Source organism: Nothobranchius furzeri, chromosome 18, assembly GCF_043380555.1.
Source record: "Nothobranchius furzeri strain GRZ-AD chromosome 18, NfurGRZ-RIMD1, whole genome shotgun sequence".
Taxonomy (NCBI): domain Eukaryota; kingdom Metazoa; phylum Chordata; class Actinopteri; order Cyprinodontiformes; family Nothobranchiidae; genus Nothobranchius; species Nothobranchius furzeri.
In genome coordinates, this window is record NC_091758.1 from 12,613,489 (window position 1) to 12,635,357 (window position 21,869).

The following is a 21,869-nucleotide window of genomic DNA, read 5'->3' on the forward strand; positions in this document are numbered from 1 at the left end:
CAGTCTTTCAGCTGACCTAAATATGGACCTGTATTGGAATGTTTATTATGTGAAGAGCCTCGAGACGACTCTTTTTGTGATTTGGCGCTTCATGAATAAACTTGAATTGAATTGAATTTGTTTTTAAGGCCTTTTAAGGTAGAAATAAAATTGTTTAAGTAATTTAGAAGGAGAGGGTAGCTTCCCTCAGCCTTCGTGTGGGGGGATGGGTCCTGACTGTGGTTTGCTGCAAACTACAGCTCAGATTACCCACCCTTTTTGGAGTCCCCAGAGAGGGTGCCGGAGGGCGCTCCTTCTGGTGACTCCCTCGTTGTCCTGGGGGACTTAAATGCTCATGTGTGCAGCGATAGTGAGACCCAGAGAGGTGTGGTTGTGAAGAATGGTCCCCCTGATCTGAATCAGAGCTCGTCCATAATGAACACCAAGTTTAAGCATAAAACATAAAACCATATGTGCTCTTGAAGCGGAGCTGTCATCTGACCCCTACCTGGTGGTGAGTTGGCTTCGATGGTGGGGGAGGATGCCGGTCAGACCTGGCAGACCCAAACTTGTTGTGAGGATCTGCTTAGCTCCAATTCTCACCAGCGACAGAAATTCGAACATGTGCCAGGGGAGGCGCGAGACATTGAGTCCGAGTGGACCATGTTCCGTGACTCCATTGTTAAGGCGGCTGACTGTAGCTGTGGCCACAGGGTCATCGGTTCCTATCATGGCGGCTAACCCCGAACCCGCTGGTGGATACTGGAGGTTAGGGATGTTGTTAAGCTGAAGGAAGAGTCCTATCAGGTCTTTTAGCCTGTAGGACTCCAGAGGCAGCTGATGGTTATCACGCCAAGCGGAATGTAGCTCAGGTGGTCGCAAATGCAAAAACCCGGGCATGGGAGGAGTTCAGTGAGACCATGGAGCAAGACTCCCGGAACAGCTCTGCAGTATTGCGTGGACATCTGGGGCAGTTCCACTGGACTGGCCGACCGGCGTGGTGGTCCCCCTATTTAAAAAGGGGGACTGCGGAGTGGGTTCCAACTACAGGGGATCACACTCCTGAGTCTCACCGGAAAGGTCTATTCAGGGGTTCTGGAGAGGAGGGTCCATCGGATTGTTGAACCTCGTATTCAAGAGGACCAATGTGTTTTTCGTCCTGGCCGTGGAACACTGGACCAGCTCTATACCCTTAGGGGGTCCTGGAGGGTGCGTGGCAGTTTGCGCAACCAATCTACATGTGTTTTGTGGATTTGGAGAAGGCGTTCGACCACGTCCCTCGGGGGGCCCTGTGATATATGGGGTACCAGGCCCTCTGATACGGGCTGTTAGGTCCCAGTATGACCGATGTCAAAGCTTGGTCCGCATTGCTGGCAGTAATCTGGGCTCATTCCCGGTGAGAGTTGGACTCCACCAAGGCTGACCTTTGTTATCAATTTGGTTCATAACTTTTATGGAGGTGCAGCCAAAGTGTTGAAGGGATCTGTTTTGGTGGCCTAAGAATCGGGTCTCTGCTTTTTGCAGATGATGTGGTCCTGTTGGCTTCATCAGAACAGGATCTCCAGCTTTCGCTGGAACGGTTCGCAGCAGTGTGAAGTGGCTGGGATGAGAATCAGCTCCTCTAAATCTGAGACCACGGTCTTGAATCAGAAAAGGGTAGAATGCCTTCTCCAGGTGGGTGCTGCGTCTGCAGTGATGCGGGCGTTGTACCGGTCTGTCGTGGTGAAGAGAGAGCCGAGTTGGACGGCGAAGCTCTCAATTTACCGGTCGATCTATGTTCCTACCCTCACCTATGGTCATGAGCTTTGGGTAGTGACCGAAAGAACGAGATCGCAGATGCAAGCGGCTGAAATGAGTTTTCTCTGCAGGGTGGCTGGGCTCTCCCTTAGAGATAGGGTCATCTGAAAATTAAACACATTACATATGGTTCAATTAAGGGTAAATAAATAATAATGTTTGTGTAGATTGTCAGCAATACTTCTACTAAAGGGCCTGTATTTGTATAGCGCCTTCTTAGGGTTTGGCAACCCCCCAAAGCACTTCACAGCACAATCAGTCATTCACCCATCCACACACTGGTGATGATGAGCTACGATGTAGATACAGCTGCCCTGGGTGCACAGACGGGGGCGAGGCTGCCAAGCACTGGTGCCACCGGTCCGTCAGGTAAGGACATAACAGCAGCAATCCCTGGTGGGAGCCGGGATCTAACCCGCAACCTTTCAGTTACTGGACAACCCGCTGGTACAACAACAACTAATACTACTACTACTACTACTACTGCTACTGCTACTACTACTATTACCACTACTACCACTACTACTACTATTACTACTATTACTACTACTACTGCTACTACTACTACTACTACTATTACTGCTGCTGCTGCTGCTGCTACTACTACTACTACTACTGCTACTACCACTGCTACTACTACTACCACTACTACTACTACTACTACTACTGCTGCTGCTGCTACAGATGAGGAAACAGGGTTTCATCTTATTATGCTTTGAATCTGATTGGTGAATTCTGGAAGGAAAAACACAGAAATTGGAAAATTTATAAAATATTATTTTCTGCAACAAATTCCAATTAATATTTTATCTTTTATTTGACTGCTATTGTTGCTGTTGGAAAGTGAGAAATTTTGGTGAAAGAAAAAGTGAACTTTAAAAATAGGTGGAAGTGAGCGCACCTGTGGGGAATACATACGCGCGCTTACACACACACACACAGAGAGTATATATATTCCAGGTACTCTTCAGAATCTAATGAAATCAGAAAAATGGGTGATCCGAGGCACTCTGAGGAGCGTGTTTATTAGAGCAAGAAAAAGCCGACATCCTGTTAATGCCCTGAAGAAGGTCGTATGTGACCCAAACACATCAGCATTTTCATGCTCAATTAAAAACACTTCTCAGAGTGCCTCGGATCACCCATTTTCCTTCCTCATCCATATCCAATGAGAAAGCGAACTTTGAATGATAAATAAATTGTGTTGCAATATATGTTAAGTAGTAAACATTAAATACAATGATTTACTATAATTAGCAGTTTCAAATTTATTTATTAAAACAAATTTTTAGAACTTAAAAAATGCTTCCAGCAGGAGAATGGATTGGCTTCATGAGTGTACTAAACTGTTCCATCCATCCATCCATCCAGAGTTGCATCCAGAGGCGCAGACCTCGCTCTACCCAGCCACGGACAGCATGTGGCAGCAACACGCCACTGCGGCTCCTGTTCTACTCTGAGACAGAAACGAAGAACTGTGCTGCGTTTGGACCAACCAGAAGCTACAAGATTTTTCAACTTCGTTCTAACTAGAGACATATAAAAAAAGGCGCAGTCGTATTCATACATCACATAGGGTTTATAAGCTATGCTCCGATAGCATATTAAATAAATAAATTGAATTAATAGTGTGTTTTGTGCTTTCTGCGCTCTCGTGTCACCTATCTACACAAATCAACTCACTTAATTCGACGAACTTCCTATTATCGAGGAACGGCAAACGCAGCATTATGTTGTCTTGTATGAGCCCTACCATCGTTGGTGAGTCCCCATGTCCCCTGGTGTTGATGTTACTCATTTAACCTTGTGTGGTTTGATGCTCACCAGTACAATAAACACGTTTATGTGTGTGTGGTTTATACACGCAGACGGAAAGATTAGCGGCGTTAGCTAGGAGCTAACTGACGATGTGAGCAGCGGGGGGGCGGAGCCTACAGTTGGCGTGATAAAATGAACCGGGTCCAAACATCTCTATTTATAGTGGTTAACTTGGACACAAGCATGTTTCTGCACAGCGTGTATTTTTCTTCACACAGAACGGTGTTCAATAAACAACTTACAACAGGGGGTGCACATCTGGGCAGGCATGCTCTTTTCGGCACAACACCTGTCCTAACAGACTCTGTTTTCCCATCATGAGTCTGCCTCAGTTCCTTACAACTTTATTTTAATACATTTCCCAAAGATGTGTTACACAATCTGAAGGGTTTAAGATAAACCCAAGTGTTTTACATGTTACTGCTACAGTTCTTTATGATGGTAGTTTGTTTAGGTTCTAAAACCATTTAAAATATGGTCAGAAAAAGCACACTTCAAACGTCATCTTCCCTGAAGAATCTCTTTTCTCTAAACCTTCAGCCTGAGCTTTGGACAACCAGCACCTGATCCAAGGTTTGAGTCACTGGGATTCACCAGACTGGTTGTCTTTCTACCAAAGGAGGTTACCCAAAGGTGTTTAAGGTGCATTATACAAGAAGGAAGTAAGAATGACGTCCCGTGGTCACATGTGGGTACTGCAGTCCATTTTTATAAATAAAACGAGACCTTTTCACTGCACATGAGTTTCAAGGCTGTATCCAGTTACAGATCAGTGCCAAAAGATTCTAGATGATAAACAAAGATGAGTCATACACAGAAAAAGCATTAATATAAGAAGACAACCCATCCAAATTGTCCTTTAAGTTTCACTTTAATTTATTTAGGAAGTACACAATTAAAAACTTGTTTATATTGTGAATATACTTAAAAGTAGCAGCGTTGCTCTTATTTCAAGTTGTTTACTCCCTCAGTATGCAGCTGTGAGCCGTGTTCACATGATGGAGCGGGCAGGCGGAGCCTTCGGCAGTCAGGGTAGCTTTTCTCTGCACAACACCGGTAGCTCCAGCGAAGGAGAACTAGAACCTCCATGTTTTGCAGTCTTTTGACAATTTCTGTTTGTTCATTAGTGCAGCTTTCTCTTTTGGCTGGCTCTGTGTTTTTGTCTGACTTCACTGTGACTGCTGGAGGTACACTGGGGGTTCATGGAGACCGGTGATTTGCTTTTTTGATGCCCGAAGGGAAAAGCCAAAAGTAGCTTGTTTGAAGGCAGCGAATGATGGAGCTGTGTCCAACATGTTGAATGCTCAGTTGCACACATTACAGGTGTTTGTAGCTGTGCCTTTGCTGTCCGGTTTAAAATACCACCAAGGTGCAGATATTTTAGCTCTCCTGAGGAGACGCGTTAGCTCTGTGTTAGCAGGTTTGCTAACAGCGGCACTTGGTGTCTGAGTCCTTGCCTGCCATTAATTGTGTGACGTTACTGTGTTGTTTTCATACAAGAAACAAATATTATTAATGTAGAGGGACTTATTGAGATTTAAACAAAGCCATTTTTATTCAATTTGAAAATCTCAGGATGAATTTAAAAAGTCATGTTTGCTGTTTGTTTTAAAAGGTTAAATCCGATTTTTTTTCTCCCGATTCTGATCCTTCCAATCAAAAACGTGATCGGGTCCGATTTCCAATCGGAAATCAGATTGGAGCATCCCTAGCCTAGTGAACTAGACCAAATTCTTGCTTTGCAAAGTTTGGTCTAGGCATGCTCCATTGGAACCTCTGCAGCTCCTACCAGGACTCTGGCTAGCCAATCACAGCTATCTAGAGGGGTTTCAAACACATAAAGAGCTGTGATTGGTCCATAATGGTGGGCCAATCATAATGCTCTATCTGCTTAGTGAACAAATCACAGAGCTTTATCCGCTTTGTGGGCCAATCAGGGCACTCTATATGCCTGGTGGGTGGGATGATGCAACAGAGTGAAACAAGAGTACGTCACATTCATTGTCCAGTGGAATGCGGAGATCATTTGAAAGACAACGGTAGAACCCGCCCCACAACAGAGAGCCGTCAATGGAGCGTGGCCAGACTAAATAATACATTTATTTAGTCTGGCTTGCCAGGCTAGAGCATCCCTAGTTTTTATGGCTGTTTCTAAGCAACTGTTTAATAAACACTCCGTAATCTGTTACCTAATTAAAAGGGATTGCGGTAAACTCCAGTATTGTCTGTTTCAGCTCCTGTTTTAAGCCGTTGATTACTGATCCACTTCTGCCGCCCCAACTTGGTCGCTTTGCTCGGAGAATAACTTGTTGCTCCATCCCAAGGTCATGTCTGAAGACGAGGGGAGATGGGGCTTTCTGCGTGGCTTGACTGAAGCTCTGGAATGCCCTTCCACTAAAAGTTAGGGCCTCTACTTCTGTGGTGGTTTTCAAAGCAAGACTGAAGACTCATTTCTATGATCTGGCTTTTCACTAGTCTTATTCCTTTACGTAATCTGACCTTGTTTTATTCTTGGTTTCTATCTTGTTTTAGCTTGTTTTTAGCTCAGTTGTTTTTTGAATGTTTTTAATCGATATTGTTTTGTAAAGCACCTTGGTGGCATGCCCTCGTCTGTGAGGCGCTATATAAATTGAAGCCAAGTTGAGGTAGAGCGGGTTGTCCAGTAATCGGAAGGTAGCAGATTCAATCCGGGTTCCGGACAGAGAATACCGCTGTCGTGTCCTTGGGCAAGACACTTAACCCACCTTGCCAGCTGATGGTGGTCGGAGGGACCGGTGGTGCCTGTGCTCTGTCTCTGTAGGTGTGCCTCAGGGCAGCTGAGGCTACTTTGTAACTCATCACCATCAGTGTGTAAATTGATGAATGATACTCTGACTTCAAAGGCCCTATACTGTCACGAGTTGGTGTAGGAGGATGATTTAGGACCCAAGATGCAGATACCAGATGAACGAGGCAGAGGTGGAGGATAAAGTAAAAATCCTTTATTAAGGTAGTAGTCCAAAGGCAGGGAGCCAAAAACCAAAAAATCCAAAAATCTAAACTGAGTCATCAAAAACACTAGAGAACTAGAAACACTGGAAGCTAGGAACAGGTATGAGACAAGACTGACAAGAATCACCAAAACACCGCTGACAAACAACAATGGACCGACAAGACACTGAGACAAGACCGGGCTTAAATAAACTGGGGCATGATGGGAAGCAGATGAGCTGCAGGTGTGTGGGGAGAGGACCAGGTGAAAGCAATACTTAATCAGGGAGGGAACTCATATGACCTAAGAAAAAACCTAAAAACAAGAAAAGCAACCACATAACTAATATTCTAAAGGGAAGGAGAACTACAAAGACTGGTGGGACAAAACATATAAAAGAGACTAATAAAATGAAAAGCTGAAACTATAAACACTGCAGAGGGATGACTGGAGAAGACTTAAAGGAACACAGGACCTGAGAGATATATTTGGAAGGCTGAAGACCAGGGGACAAATGAGGAACACAAAGAGACACATAAATGAGATGCAGACAAAGGACACAGGAGGGCGCTATGAAACAAAAGGAGAACCTGGAGTGGGAACTGGAGGGGCTGGGGAACAAAGGGACACAGAACATAACATATACAAGTGCGGGTGGCTTTGTCCGGATTAAAGTGACTGTAATAACCGTAGACCGCTAGAATTGCGGAAGTTTAATACCCAGTCAACAAAGTAAGTTGCGTTCTGTGCAGCGCCGGCTGCTTCTTGACCCCCATCTGCATTTAGTGACGTAGATGCAACATCATGTGAAACTCAGAAATGTTGAAGCGTTGTTTGCTGCTGAGGGACTCTTAAAGAAAGTAAAACGCCACAACTGATTTATTATTCACTTCACACATACATTTCACTGTAATATTCAGTTGTTATTGTAATTGTATGCCATTGTGACCATTGTATTGTAATTGAAAAAGTAGCTTGAGCTATTTTTAGAACGGCCTACTTGCTCCTAATTCATCGTTAGCATTTTTAGCCCAACATTAGCCTCTAGTCTTCTCCCCCGATATTAGAGTAAAACAGAAAGATGTTGTGGATTCTTAGGAGTACAAGAAAGAACTTCTGGATTTCATGTTTTGGTTCTTTAAACAACTCTGGAGCTTTTGCCTGCTGGTGTTAAATCACAAATGCAGGTGCTGCAGCATTAGCTCAGTAAAGACTCAGCAACCTCACAGGCTTACTGATTGTCAACAGCTTTTTTGAAATGGGAAAAACTGACAACCCCCCAGTCGGCCGAAGACCACAGGCAAAGTTCAAGTTAAGAAAAATCTCAGATAAACAGAAGAGAAGAATGGTGAGGACAGTCAGAGTCAACCACAGACCAGCACCAAAGACCTACAACATCCTCTTGCTGCAGATGGAGTCACTGTGCATCGTTCAACTATTCGGTGCACTTTACACAAGGAGATGCTGCATGTGAGAGTGATGCAGAGGAAGCCTTTTCTCCACCCACAGCCCAAACAGAGCTGCTTGAGGTCTGCTAAAGCACATCTGGACAAGCCAGCTTCATTCTGGAATACGGTGCTGCAGACTGATGAAACCGAGTTATTTGGGCATAGCAAGGGCGTTATGCATGGAGGAACAAGAACACAGCATTCCAGTTAAAACACCTGCTACCTACAGTAAAACATGGTGGTGGTGCCATCATGCTGTGGGCTGTGTGGCCAGTGCAGGGACTGGGAATCTTGTTAAAGTTGAGGAACGCGTGGAGTCCACTCAATATCAGCAGATTCTGGAGACGAGTCCAGGAATCAGTGACAAAGCTGAAGCTGCACCGGGGCTGGATCTTTCCACAAGACAACCCTAAACACCACTCAGCATCTACTAAGGTGTTCATGCAGAGGAACAAGTAGAACGTTCTGGAATGTTCTTCTCAGTCCCCACACCTGAATATTATTGAACATCTGTGGTGTGAGTTAGAGAGAGCTGTCCATGCTCAGAAGCATCAGACCTGAATGAACTAGAGATGTTTTGTAAAGAAGAATGGTCCAAAACACCTTCAGCCAGAATCCAGACTCTCACTGGAAGCTATAGGAAGAGTTTAGAGGCTATTTCTGCTAAAGGAGGAGCTTCTAAATACTGACTTCATTTCTCTTGGTGGTGCCCAAATGTATGCACCTGCCTAACTTTGTTTAAACTATTATTGCACACTTTCTGTAATTCCTGTAAACTTTGTTTCACTTCTCAAATATCACCGTGTGTGTCTCCTATGATCAGTGTTGGGCAAGTTACTTCAAAACTGTAATGCATTATTTATTACTTGTTACCCTCATTTAAAGTAATTCATTACATTAAAATATTACTGATTTTAAAATGTAAGGCATTACACTACTTTTGCATTTAACTTACTTTCACCAAAACAACTTCAATATGAATCTGGTAATCTGACACTCAGTGAGCTCATGACATATATGTGGAAGGTGATGTGGTGTCTGAGCTAGGATTGCTGTTAAAAACAGTCAGATATAATAACAGTGCTTTAAAATAGTTGTTTATTAAATAAAAGCAACAACAATCTGTACTCTCAGCATACTGCCATCTTAGATTAACTGAGAAGGATGTGAGGTGGTGGGGGCTCCAAGCCTGTATTTGTCTTGGTCCCCAAATGCCTTGATACGGCCCTGGATGTGGGACTGACTTCTGGGGTGATCTGATTCTATCACATGTATAAATATTAAATGCTTATATATTATTGCTTTTCATTGGTAAAAATGTGTATTGGGGATAAATCTACCAACTTTTTTTTCTATTCAAGAACTTTGTTTTGTTTTCTTGATTTTATTTGAATAATTTCCTGCCCTTTCTCTCTCTGACCTTCCTGTATGCTGCACGTTTTCTCCGTCTTCCAGAAAAACTGTTTCCTAGATTTCCTACTTTCTAACTAATCAGCCATAGGGATCTACCGAACGCAAAAAAAAAAAAAAAAAAAAAAAAGAAGCTTAATATGCGCTGCGCTCCAGCAGCAATGAGTTGAAATCACCGGGGCACAGATTATGAACTCAGCTGAAAAGTACATGAAGTACCAGAGAATATGGGCTGATAGAAACGATCGCAAACTCATTACTTTGTTTTGGTGGAGCGATTTTGTGAATATAACAGCGGCTGCGCGCTGCACGCAGGACACAGCTGGAGTATTTGAGCCGTTACCGCTGCGTCCTCTCTGCTCATAGACTGCCCGCAAAGCTGAGTCCATAAATGACGTCATATATGTGGATACTGAATCTTTTTTCAGGCTTCTCGCAATTAGAATTTTTAGGAAACCCACATCTTGATTCTGGGTTTAAAAATGCGTTGTAATTACCGCGTTACTGACAATCGTACCGAGTAAATATTACCATTTTCTTTCCCTGTAATGCCTTACATTACCACATTACAGCAAAAAGCAATGCATTACAGTAATTAATTACTTTTGTACCGCGTTACTCCCAACACTGCCTATGATATGACATATGGGCTGCACGGTAGCGCAGTGGTTAGCACTGTTGCCTCGTAGCACGAAGGTCGCAGGTTCGAAACTCGGCTGCGGCCCTTCTGCGTGGAGTTGCGTGTTCTCCCCATGCATGCGTGGGTTTCCTCCGGGTACTCCGGTTTCCCCCGCAGATCACAACATGCCCTATAGGTTATAAATTGTAAGTCGCTTTGGATAAAAGTGTCTGCCGAATAAATAAACATAAACATTTTTTATTGTAACAACCAACGATTTAAACAGGAAAATCATTAAGATTAACCCTCCTACTGTCCTAATGGGTGTGACCCCGTGAGGAAAGTTGACCATTGAGCAGGGTTGATAGTTAATCCCTTGGGTCCACGTGGCAGGGGTGAGGAGTGAGCACCACCTCACCCCTGCCACATGGACCTCAAGGGATTAACCATCAATCCTGCTCAATGGTCAACTTTCCTCATGGGGTCACCCATAAAGACAGTGGGAGGGTTAATAATGATGCCCAAACGTTTGCATCCCACTGTATAACCTTCCTTCCAACAGGAGACTCTGCACTTTTTGTGATTATTTCCTTCCAAAATTCCTACATATTGCTCCTTTAAATTCACACCCAGCCAACATTAAATCACAGGATTCCAGGTTAAGATAATAATTAAAGTCCCATGTCCAGTTGCAACATGCTCTAACTGTCTAAACATCTCCTGACCTTCAGACATGATGGCTTCTCATGGAGGCTGTATGACAGCTTCAAATGTGACACTTTGAGAAATTCATAATAACCCTCTGGAGGCAGGCGTTGCAGATTAGCAACATTAAAACTTTAGGTTACTATCGTAACCCCGGTTCTCTGAGTAACATGAGTGAGATGTCTCACTATGGGATACGCCCCTCCGCGGATTCCTCAGAAGCACTTATCTCAATACGCCAATCCTGATTGGCCAGTGACCGTGACGTACGCGTCCCCCTGCTACTATAAGTAGCAAGCGTCCCCACGCACGCACTATTCAAGATAAACACCTCTTCTCGCTTCGCCCAGCAAGAAGGGTTGTCTGGTGAGACATCTCACTCATGTTACTCAGAGAACCGGGGTTACGACAGTAACCTAAAGTTCTCTTTCTTAACATTCGTTTTGATGTCTCACTATGAGATATGGAGACTCCCGTATTGCCAGACAGCTTATCCAGCGATCACCAACCTACAGGGATACGTCTTGGCCCGCCAAAGACCCCACACTCAGAATCGTGTGAGTCATTGCAGGGACCGAAACATCAAGCTTATAGAAGCGTGCAAATGCAAGTGGAGAAGCCCAACTTGCTGCAGCACAAATCTCCTGGATTGACAGCCCCCGAAAAAGGGCCCAAGAAGCAGACAGGCCCCTAGTAGAATGGGCCCTGAGCCCAACAGGTGCCTGAATGCCCTGACAGGAGTAAGCCATAGAAATAGCCTCCACAATCCAGTGGGAAAGCCGCTGCTTTGTGACGGGTTTCCCCTTACGAGGCCCACCCCATGACACAAAAAGCTGGTCCCCCCTGCGAAGGTTCTCCGTCCGATTCACATACTCCTTGAGCGCGCGAATCGGACACAGCTTGTGCCACCGCTCCTCCTCAGGAGAGGAGAAGTGTGGCGGGTAGAAAGCTGTGAGGATAATAGGAGAAAAGGAGCCCACCACCTTAGGCACAAAGGCAGGGTTGGGCTTCAAGGACACCTTCATGTCACCTGGTGCAAACTGGGTGCAGGATGGGTGCACAGAGAGAGCCTGTAAGTCACTAACTCGCTTTGCAGATACCAAAGCCAGGAGTAGCACCACCTTAAGAGACAGGATCTTAAGGTCCAGGCCGTCCATAGGTTCAAATGGAGGCCCGGAGAGGGCCGACAGCACCAAGGACAGATCCCATGAGGGCACCAGGGGTCGGGACACAGGGAGAAGCCTGCGCGCGCCCCTCATGAAGCTACACACCAGGGGGTGTTGACCTGCCAATTTCCTCCCAAAACCCAAGTGTCGGGCGGAAATGGCTGCTAGGTACACTTTAATGGTGGAGAAAGCCTTCTTCCCATCCAACAAGTCTTGCAGGAAAGACAGAATGACGTTCACCGGGCATTGGAAGGGTGAGACCTCCCTGCCCTGACACCAGGCTTCAAACACCCTCCATTTACAGTCATATAGAGACCTAGTGGAGGGGGCCCTAGCATTCTGAATGGTTCGAATGACTGCCTGGGGCAGCTCTGCTGACACTAGCCCACACCCCTCAGGGGCCAGGCCCACAGGGCCAGCCGTTCTGGATGAGGGTGGAAGATCGAGCCTCCCGCTTGGGACACCAGGTCCCTGCGAAGCGGCAGTTTCCAAGGTTGGCCCTCCAGGAGCTGGAAAATGTCTGCCACCCAATGCATGGCTGGCCAGTATGGGGCCACCAGAATGAGAGTGTGGCGCTGGGTTCGTACCCTCAGCAAGGTGGGTGGTATCAGGGCCACTGGGGGAAAAGCGTAAAGCAGTCCCCGTGGCCAGTCGTGCGCCAGCGCGTCCACGCCGAGTGGAGCGTCTCGGTCGCGCAGGGAGAAGAACAGAGGACACTGAGCATTCTCCTTGGAGGCAAAAAGATCCACTACGGCTCTGCCGAACCGGATCCAAATCTGTTCCAACACTGCTGGATGCAGGCTCCAATCCCCGTACAGGGGTGTCCCTCTGGACAACAGATCCGCCCCCCGATTCAGAACACCCGGGACGTGGGTGGCTCTGATTGAGAGGAGATGCCTGCTGCACCATAGGATCAGTCTGCGTGCCAGTGTGTGTAACCGCATGGAGCGCAGCCCCCCCTGGCGGTTTATATAAGCCACAGTCGTGGTGTTGTCTGTTCTCACCAGGACATGATGGCCGGAGAGAAAAGGCAGGAAGCGCCTCAGGGCTAGAAAGACCGCGAGGAGTTCCAGATAATTTATGTGTGTCCCCCAGAGCTCTCTGCTCCACACACCCCTGACAGAGTGACCCTCCAGGAGCCCCCCCCCCCCCAACCTGACAGGCTCGCATCTGTCGTGACCACTTTCCTCACGAGAACCAACCCCAAAGGCACCCCCTGTGCCAAGAGGGAGGGGTTACGCCAACAGCGGAGCGCCGCGACGCACGCTGCAGAGACCGTCACCCTGCGCGCTCTGTGGCGCACTGGAGAGAGACCCAGAGAAGCCACCCAGCGTTGAAAATCTCTCATGTGTAGACGGCCGAGTGGTACCACTGAAATAGCCGACGCCATGAGACCCAAAAGCCTGAGGCATAACGCAAACCGCACCGAACTGTGTAGGCGGAAGCGCGCCAGGCAGAGCGAGAGCGCGTTCACGCGCGGTGTCGAGAGACGGGCCGTGAACGCCCCTGAGTCCAGATTCAGACCTAGAAAGGTTATTTTCTGGGAGGGGAGTAAAGCGCTTTTCTGCCAGTTTATTCTGAAACCCAGACCACACAAGTGATGGATCACAACCAGCGTGTTTGACGCTGCCTCCTCTCTGGACCGTGCCAGCAGGAGCCAGTCATCTAAATACGTGGCCAGCCGAATGCCCCTCCCTCTCAGAGGGGCGATCGCTGCCTCCGTACACCTGACAAACACCCTCGGGCTCAGCGAGAGGCCGAATGGGAGCACGGTGTATTCGTAACACACTCCCTGAAAGGCAAACCTCAGAATTTCCTGTGTGGAGGGTACACGGGAATATGAAAGTATGCATCCCTCAGGTCGATTGAGGTGAACCAGTCGTTCTGGTGAATCAGACGCAAAAGGGATGAGAGCGTGAGCATTTTGAATCTGTACTTTCTGAGGCATCGGTTCAGGGCCCTCAGATCCAGGATCGGGCGAATCCCGGTCCCTCCCCGTTTCGGGACCAGGAAGTACCTGGAGTAGAAACCGCTCTGAGACCGATCGGGAGGCACAATGCATATCGCTCCCTTCTCCAGCAGGGAGGAGATTTCTCCCTGAAGGATGTGAGCTGACGTCCCCTGGGCGTGGGAGAACACTACGCCGGAGAATCGAGGAGGAACAGAAGCGAATTGGAGCCTGTAACCTCTCGAAATAGTCCTCAGCACCCAATGTGAAGCAGAAACCGCTGTCCATTCCTCCATGTGAGTGGAGAGCGGTGACACAGCCGTGACACACGGAGCAGCAGCTCCCTCCAGAGGTTGTGGGGCAGCGGTGCTCGTGGCAACCACTGCGCATGCGCGGGGGCTTTGTGCTTTGACGGCCCAGGCGTACGGGGACGACCCGTGACTGGCGGATAAGTCCGCCAGGGGCCGCCCCACGCCTGGAAATGCTCATGGGCAACATTTTTATTGATTTTTGCTGCGCCCTTGACATTTTGTCTGGATGCGGCAGCGAACTTTTTAATGCTCCTTGAGCGTGACATGTTTGTGAAAAACAATGTGAGTGCTTGTGACGTGTGTTTTGAGCCGGCACAGCCGGCTGCACGTCCTGGCCCCACCCTGAACCGCTCGGGGACTCTGCCGGAGGGGTTCCGTGAGGGGGGAGAAGGCACCATGGCAACATCGAACAGGAGGAGCTGGCGAACAGGGAACTGCCAGCTGCAGCGTCTGGAGGGAAAGAACTCCATCAGGCTGCCCTCTTCTTCTTCCTCACCTGCTGACCGCCGGGTCGGGTGGGTTGTCCCGGCGGCGGAGCGGCTTGGTTGCCGGATCTCTGAGGACAAACTGGTCGAGGCGCTGAGCCCGAAGGAGCTGGTTGGACAGCTTGAGGCTTCGGGCGCTTTGGGATCCAGAACTGAGGCTGGGCTCGGACAGCCGCCTGAGGAAGGTTCGGCCGAGCCGGCAGCGCCGGTGAGGGCTTACGGGGAAGGCAGAGATGAAGGGCTTCATCCTCTTTCTTTTTGGCCTCACACCGTTGCTGCATTGATGCCAGGGCAGAGCCAAAAATGCCTTCAGGCACGATTGGCATGTCCAAAATGTCCTCCTTCTCTCTATCAGAGAGGTTGGAGAGGTTCAGCCATCGTGCACGTTCTTGAAGCACCATCATGCCCATAGCTTTTCCCGTGGCCTGGACCACGCAGCGCTGCACACGCAGGCAGATGTCGGTCAGTACGGTGATTTCCTCCCACACCTCCGGGTCCGGCTTCGTATTCATGTCCTCACAGAGCTCGGCTTGGTACGCCGAGAGCATGGAGGAGACATTCAAAGCTCGGGCGGAGATGGCGGCAGCCTTGTACGCCCTCTCGTTCAGCGCCGACTGGAAGCGGTCCGCCTTCGCGGGGAGAGCGGGAGGCCTGGAGGAAGTTGCCGAGAGCCGTGGGTGCAGGTGGGCTGCAACCAGCGGTTCCATCGGCGGCATGCGAAGCATGCCAGCCTTCTCCATCCCCTCGAAGTCCAGCGAGGAGGCTCCTTGGACAGGAGACCTGGAGCTGAAAGGGTGTTTGTCCCAGGAGGACCTCACTTCTTGGAGAAGCTCCGGGAAGGCGGGAAGGAGGGGCTTTGCCGCTCTTGTGGCCTGAGGCAGCTTCTTTCCCTCGTAGCGGGATCTGACAGCCTCAGTGACCATGGTGGGCCAAGGGATGTTGAGCCTGGTCGCAGCGCGTCGGCAGACTGACTGCATGTCCAGGTGGGCGGCCGGGGAAGCCGCTCCATCCCTGGGAGAGGACGGAAAGCTAGGCATGGAGGCCTGAGCGATGGGGAGAAAAACGTCGTCATCCTCGTCCTCCTCTGAAATGAGGAGTTCCGAGGTACCCCCGTCGTCTCCGTAGTCCAACTCCAACACGTCCTCGACGGGGTGGCTCGGACCGGCCGGTTCGAGCTGTGAGCCCCAGCTGAGTTCGGCACACGGTTCCGGCTCCGGGAGGACATGTTCGCTGGCGTCCCCAGGCGGTGGCCCAGGGGCCGGCAGGCAAGGGTCCTTCCCCGACAGGCTAGCTTGGCGCGCTAGCCGCCGGCGAAGGCTCTTCAGGGTGAAGCAAGCACAGCTCTCACATGACCCAGGGACTTCCAATGCCAGCTGGGCGTGTTCCAGCCCGAGGCAGCTCGAGCAGACCTTGTGCGGGTCTGTGCTTGAGATTTTGTTCCCACAGGTACAGAGGCGAGCTCCTGCGCCGTCGACTCCTCTGGTGGGAGGAGCGGCTTCCATGTAGGCTAACTGGTGTGTTAGCAGAGAACGAACAGATGCACTGGAGTGTGAAGCTGCTCGTTATGCCCCGAGCCTATGGTGAAGGCCAGGACAGAAGGACAGTAAGTTAACGTTCGGCGACGGAGAGAATATTAGAAGGCTCCGTCTGTGAACAGTTGAGCTAACTTACCTCAGAGATAAGCGACCACCGAAGCGAGAAGAGGTGATTGAATAGTGCGTGCGTGGGGACGCTTGCTACTTATAGTAGCAGGGGGACGCGTACGTCACGGTCACTGGCCAATCAGGATTGGCGTATTGAGATAAGTGTTTCTGAGGAATCCGCGGAGGGGCGTATCCCATAGTGAGACATCGAAACGAATGTTAAGAAAGAGAACCTACCTACCTGGTTACTCCACACACGTATTTCATGAGCATGTTTTAACTCAGAAGTTCCCTGAAGGACTTAGTTGTTCGTCCTTTTATCAAAACTTATGTTGAGCCTCAGAGGGTTAAGTGTTAAAAACAATTTCAATCAACCAATCAATCAATCAATCAATCAATCAATCAATCAATCAATCAAAGCTTTATTTATAAAGCGCCTTCCGCAACCCTGTCAGGAAGCCCAAGGCGCTGAAAAAAAGAAGAAAAAACCAGAGAATCCACACCATTAAAAAAAAGCATCATAGACAACAAAAATACATAAAAGCCAATAAAACACCAATAAAAGCCAATAAAAAGCAAGGTACCACTGCATAAAGAGGACGAGCAGCTCGCTGTGTGCACCCGCGCGAGCGCCATCTCAACTCCAATTTAACCAAGTCAGCATGTTAGAGTTTAGTAACTGTGTGTGTGTGTGTGTGTGTGTGTGTGTGTGTGTGTGTGTGTGTGTGTAGTTTTTCCACATTTATCAATCAATCAAAGCTTTATTTATAAAGCACCATTTAACTTGTAATGTGGGGACATTTGGTTCCCTCAACGAAACTACCCCTAATGATTGGTTTTAGTAGCCTGGCAAGCAGTGGTGGTCTGTGTCTGTGTCTTCCCTTCTGTGTCTCATAGCGCCCTCATGTGTCTTTTGTCTGCGTCTCAGTTAAGTGTCTTATGTTGTTACCCTTTTAATCATTCCTCCCAGGTCAGCTCCAGCCTCTTTGTCGCCAGCTCGGTGCATGTGTGTGTGGTTATGTGTGTGTGGGTGTATGTGCTATGTCCTCCTCCAGATAGTTTATGTGAGCCCTTCCCTCTGTCTTTAGATAATTGTTGTTTAGTTTTGTGTTTAGGTATCTGACCTCTGTTTCTGCTTCCCCATTCAGAGAAATTGTTGTCACCTGTCTTCCCTCCAGCCCTCACTCCACACACCTGCTTCCTGTTTCCCTAATTGTTCCTCCCAGTCTATTTAAGCCCTGTGTTGTCTTTGTCTTGTGTCGGTCCATTGTATGTGTATTCTGTCCGTGTTTGCTCGTGCTCTTTGTGAGCTTTGTTTCTCCAGCGTTGGAGTTTTGGATTTTGGGCTCGCTGCCTGGATTTATTTTGTTCATCCTCCAAGAATAAAGGATTTTACTTTTCATCATCTCCTGCCTCGTGTCATCCTGGGTTGCTGCATATTTGGGTCCTAACATCCTCAAAACGTGACACAAGCCAAACTAGATAAATATATTATTTAGTCTGGCAACGCTCCATCGACGGCTCTCGGTCGTAGGGCGGGTTCTACCGTTTCAACTGAAACGGATGTCAGTAAACACTGTTGAAGAAGGCAGAAATACATCCTTTTTCTAAATATAGGACTTAAATACATCTCGCTGCTCCTGATTCTAATAAAGCCCAAGTCCATAGTCCAAAATTTATGTAAAAGCAATTTCAAACAAGCTGTCGCCATCTTGTTCACATCTTGTTCATCCCGACCAACAGATGGATAGAGGGCCCTGATTGACCCACAAAGTGAATAGAGTGCTGTGATTGGCCCAACTTTGTGGACCAATCACAGCGCTCTATTTGTTTGAAACCCCTCTAGAGGGCTGTGATTGGCCAGCCAGAATGCTGCTAGGGGCTGCAGAGGTTCTATTGGGGCGTTCCTAGACCAAACTTTGCAAGGCAGGGATTTGGTCTAGTTCACGAGGCTATGGTTTTAGAGCTATGGTGTGAATTAGGATTTAGGTAAGGTTCATTATGGTAATGCATAATGCAGTCACTAAAATGAATGGTAGAAAGGGTTCTCACAATGCAAATGTGTGTGTGTTTTCAGTCTTACAGATGCAGCAGTGGGTTGGTAGGGTGAAACCTGAATGACCATTCATGGATCAGATCGCATTTCATCATGACACCGTCCTGTCAGATGTTCACATGCACCTGCCTGGTGCACGCCACCTTATGACTCGCCTCAACAGCGTTGGACAACCAGGTGTGTGTGTGTGTGTGTGCGTCCTTGTTGAATGCTAACATCACATGAACTCTTGTCTAGCCTGTCACTGATTCTACGTTTTGATTGGACAGGACATAGACCGTTTCCTCATGTCTCTGGTCTTTAGTCCTTGTTCTCATGTCAAAGCTGAAAACTAATCGGCGAGCTTCAGTTCTAGTTTAGATTTCCTAAGTAAATGATTAAACTCTTTGGGTTCATATTGTTTACAGTAAAATGTATTTTAAACTAAATCTAATAGCCGTTTAAAAAATAAATGTATTTATTTTGAATGTGTTATATAAACCTTTATTTAACCAGGAGAAAAATCCCTTTCAGATTATTAACCTCCTAACCACGAAGCAGCAAAGTGCAACATAAACAACAACATTAAAATAACATGGATCATAAAAAAACTGTTGAACACCACTGGAGCCATTTCTGTTGTTTGGTTTTGAAGGGTTTTATGAACAAGAGCTCTTTGCTCAGTCAGTTTCTGGTCTTTCTGCAGCATGTTCGAAGAAAAGGAGCTGGATAAGCAACGACTTTCTTACCAAACTGTGCAGGCAAAATGGACAGAGAGCAACCACTGATCATTAGAAGTCAACACGTCTCTGTGTGGGAAATAGCAAATGTAAACCAAACATAGCCATGTAACTAAATGCATACCACCGTGCGTGTCTTCTAGTGGCAAATGATGGCCATCCATAAGTTATGAGTACAAATCCCAGTGATGTGTCACAACCAGTGTTGGGCAAGTTACTTCAAAACTGTAATGCATTATTTATTACTTGTTACCCTCATTTTAAAGTAATTAATTACATTACAATATTACTGATTTTAAAATGTAAGGCATTACACTACTTTTGCATTACTTTAAGTTACTTTCACCAAAACAACTTCAATATGAATCTGGTCATGTGATGTTCAGTGAGCTCATGACATATATGTGGAAGGTGATGTGGTGTCTGAGCTAGGGTTGCTGTTAAAAACAGTCAGATATAATAACAGTGCTTTAAAATAGTTGTTTATTAAATGAAAGCAACAACAATCTGTACTCTCAGCACGCTGCCATCTTATATTAACTGATCAGGGAGTGAGGTGGTGGGGGCTCCAAGCCTATATTTGCATTGGTCCCCAAATGCCTTGATACGGCCCTGGACGTGGGACTGACTTCTGGTGTGATCTGATTCTATCACATGTATAAATATTAAAATGCTTATATATTATTGCTTTTCACTGGTAAAAATGTGTATTGGGGATAAATCTACCCACTTTTTTCTTTTTAAGCACTTTGTTTTGTTTTCTTGATTTTATATGAATAACTTCCTCCCCTTTCTCTCTCTAACCTTCCTGCATGCTGCATGTTTTCTCCGTCTTCCAGAAAAACTGTTTCCTAGATTTCCTACTTTCTAACTAATCAGCCATAGGGATCTACCGAATGCAAAAATAAATAAATAAATAAATAAGGTTTGCGCTGCGCTCCAGCAGCAATGAGTTGAAATCACCGGGGCACAGATTATGAACTCAGCTGAAAAGTACATGAAGTACCAGAGAATATGGGCTGATATAAACGATCGCAAACGAATTACTTTGCTTTTCTGGAGCGATTTTGTGAATATAACAGTGGCCGCGCGCAGGACACAGCTGGAGTATTTGAGCCATTACCGCTGCGTCCTCTCTGCTAAGAGAATGCTCGCAAAGCTGAGTCCATAAATGACGTCATATATGTAGATACTGGATCTTTTTTCAGGCTTCCCGCAATTTGAATTTTTAGGAAACCCACATCTTGATTCTGGGTTTAAAAATGCGTTGTAATTACCGCGTTACTGACAATTGTACCGAGTAAATATTACCATTTTCTTTCCCTGTAATGCCTTACATTACCACATTACAGCAAAAAGCAATGCATTACAGTAATTAATTACTTTTTGTACCGCGTTACTCCCAACACTGGTCACGACTACAGTTGGTAATAAATCTCAAAGAAGCGTGATAATCAAGTCCGACCTTTGAGGACGAGGAAAGAAGCATTCATATAGAAAGATCACCATAATCTAGCAGATAAAATAATATCAGTGACTTTAAAATATCGTGGTGGAGGAGTTTGAGTGCCCTAATGATCCTAGGAGCTATGTTGTCTGGGGCACTTAGTGCCCCTGGTAGGGTCTCCCATGACAAATTGGTCTTAGGTGAAGGGTGAGACAAAGAACGGTTCGAAGGATCTTTCATGGCGGTTAAAACGAAGAGTCGGAGTACCCGGCCCGGAGGGTTACCGGGGTCCCACCCTGGAGCCAGGCCTGGGGTTGGGGCCCGTGAGCGAGCGCCTGGTGGCCGGGCTTTCGCCCATGGGGCCTGGCCGGGCCCAGCCCGAACCGGATACATGGGCTCGTCCAACTGTGGACCCACCACCCGCAGAAGGAACATGAAGGGTCCGGTGCAATGCGAATCGGGTGGCAGACCAAGGCGGGAGCCTTGGCGGTCCAATTCCCGGACAAGAAAACTAGTTTTTGGGACATGGAACGTCACCTCGCTGGCGGGGAAGGAGCCGGAGCTTGTGGCAGAGGTTGAGCGGTACCGGCTAGATGTAGTCGGACTCACCTCGACACATTGCATTGGCTCTGGAACCCGAGACCTGGAGAGGGGTTGGACACTCTACTTTGCTGGAGTTGCTCCGGGTGAGAGGCGGAGGGCTGGGGTTGGCTTTTTGTTAGCCCCGAGACTCTCTGCCTGTGTGTTGGGGTTTACCCCGGGGGACAAGAGGGTAGCTTCCTTGCGCCTTCGGGTCGGGGAACGGGTCCTGACTGTTGTTTGTGCTTATGGGCCAAATATCAGTTCAGAGTACCCACCCTTTTTGGAGTCCCTGGGACGAGTGCTAGATAGTGCTCCATCAGGGGACTCCATTGTCCTGCTGGGGGACTTCAATGCTCATGTGGGCAATGACAGCTTGACCTGGAGGGGTGTGATTGGGAGGAACGGCCCACCTAATCTGAACTCGAGCGGTGTTTTGTTATTGGACTTCTGTGCAAGCCGCAGTTTGGCCATAACGAACACCATGTTCGAACATAAGGATGCCCACCGGTACACTTGGTACCAGGGCAGCCTAGGTCACAGGTCGATGATAGATTTTGTAGTCGTATCATCTGACCTGCGGCCGTATGTTTTGGACACCCGAGTGAAGAGAGGGGCGGAGCTGTCAACTGATCACCACCTGGTGGTGAGTTGGATCAGATGGCAAGGGAACATGCCACGTAGACCTGGCAGACCCAAACGCATAGTGAGGGTCTGCTGGGAACGCCTGGCAGAAGAACCTGTCAAGACGGTCTTCAACTCCCACCT

General features: G+C 47.7%; 1 protein-coding gene across 4 annotated transcripts in view; it reads left to right on the forward strand.

The window, feature by feature from the left end:
• Positions 1–3,430: 3,430 nt before the first annotated feature.
• Positions 3,431–21,869, forward strand: part of mettl22 (methyltransferase 22, Kin17 lysine) — a 46,899-nt gene continuing 28,460 nt past the window's right edge. The window contains exons 1-3 of one of the 4 annotated variants that reach the window (XM_054742210.2): positions 3,431–3,537; positions 4,135–4,256; positions 18,378–18,533. In XM_054742210.2, coding sequence (XP_054598185.1) covers positions 18,428–18,533 — 106 coding nt within the window. In that variant the 5' untranslated portion in view covers positions 3,431–3,537; positions 4,135–4,256; positions 18,378–18,427. Of the gene's footprint in view, positions 3,538–4,134; positions 4,283–18,377; positions 18,534–21,869 lie in introns of those variants that run through there. The other 3 variants (XM_054742211.2, XM_070546967.1, XM_070546968.1) reach the window with 3 other exon arrangements.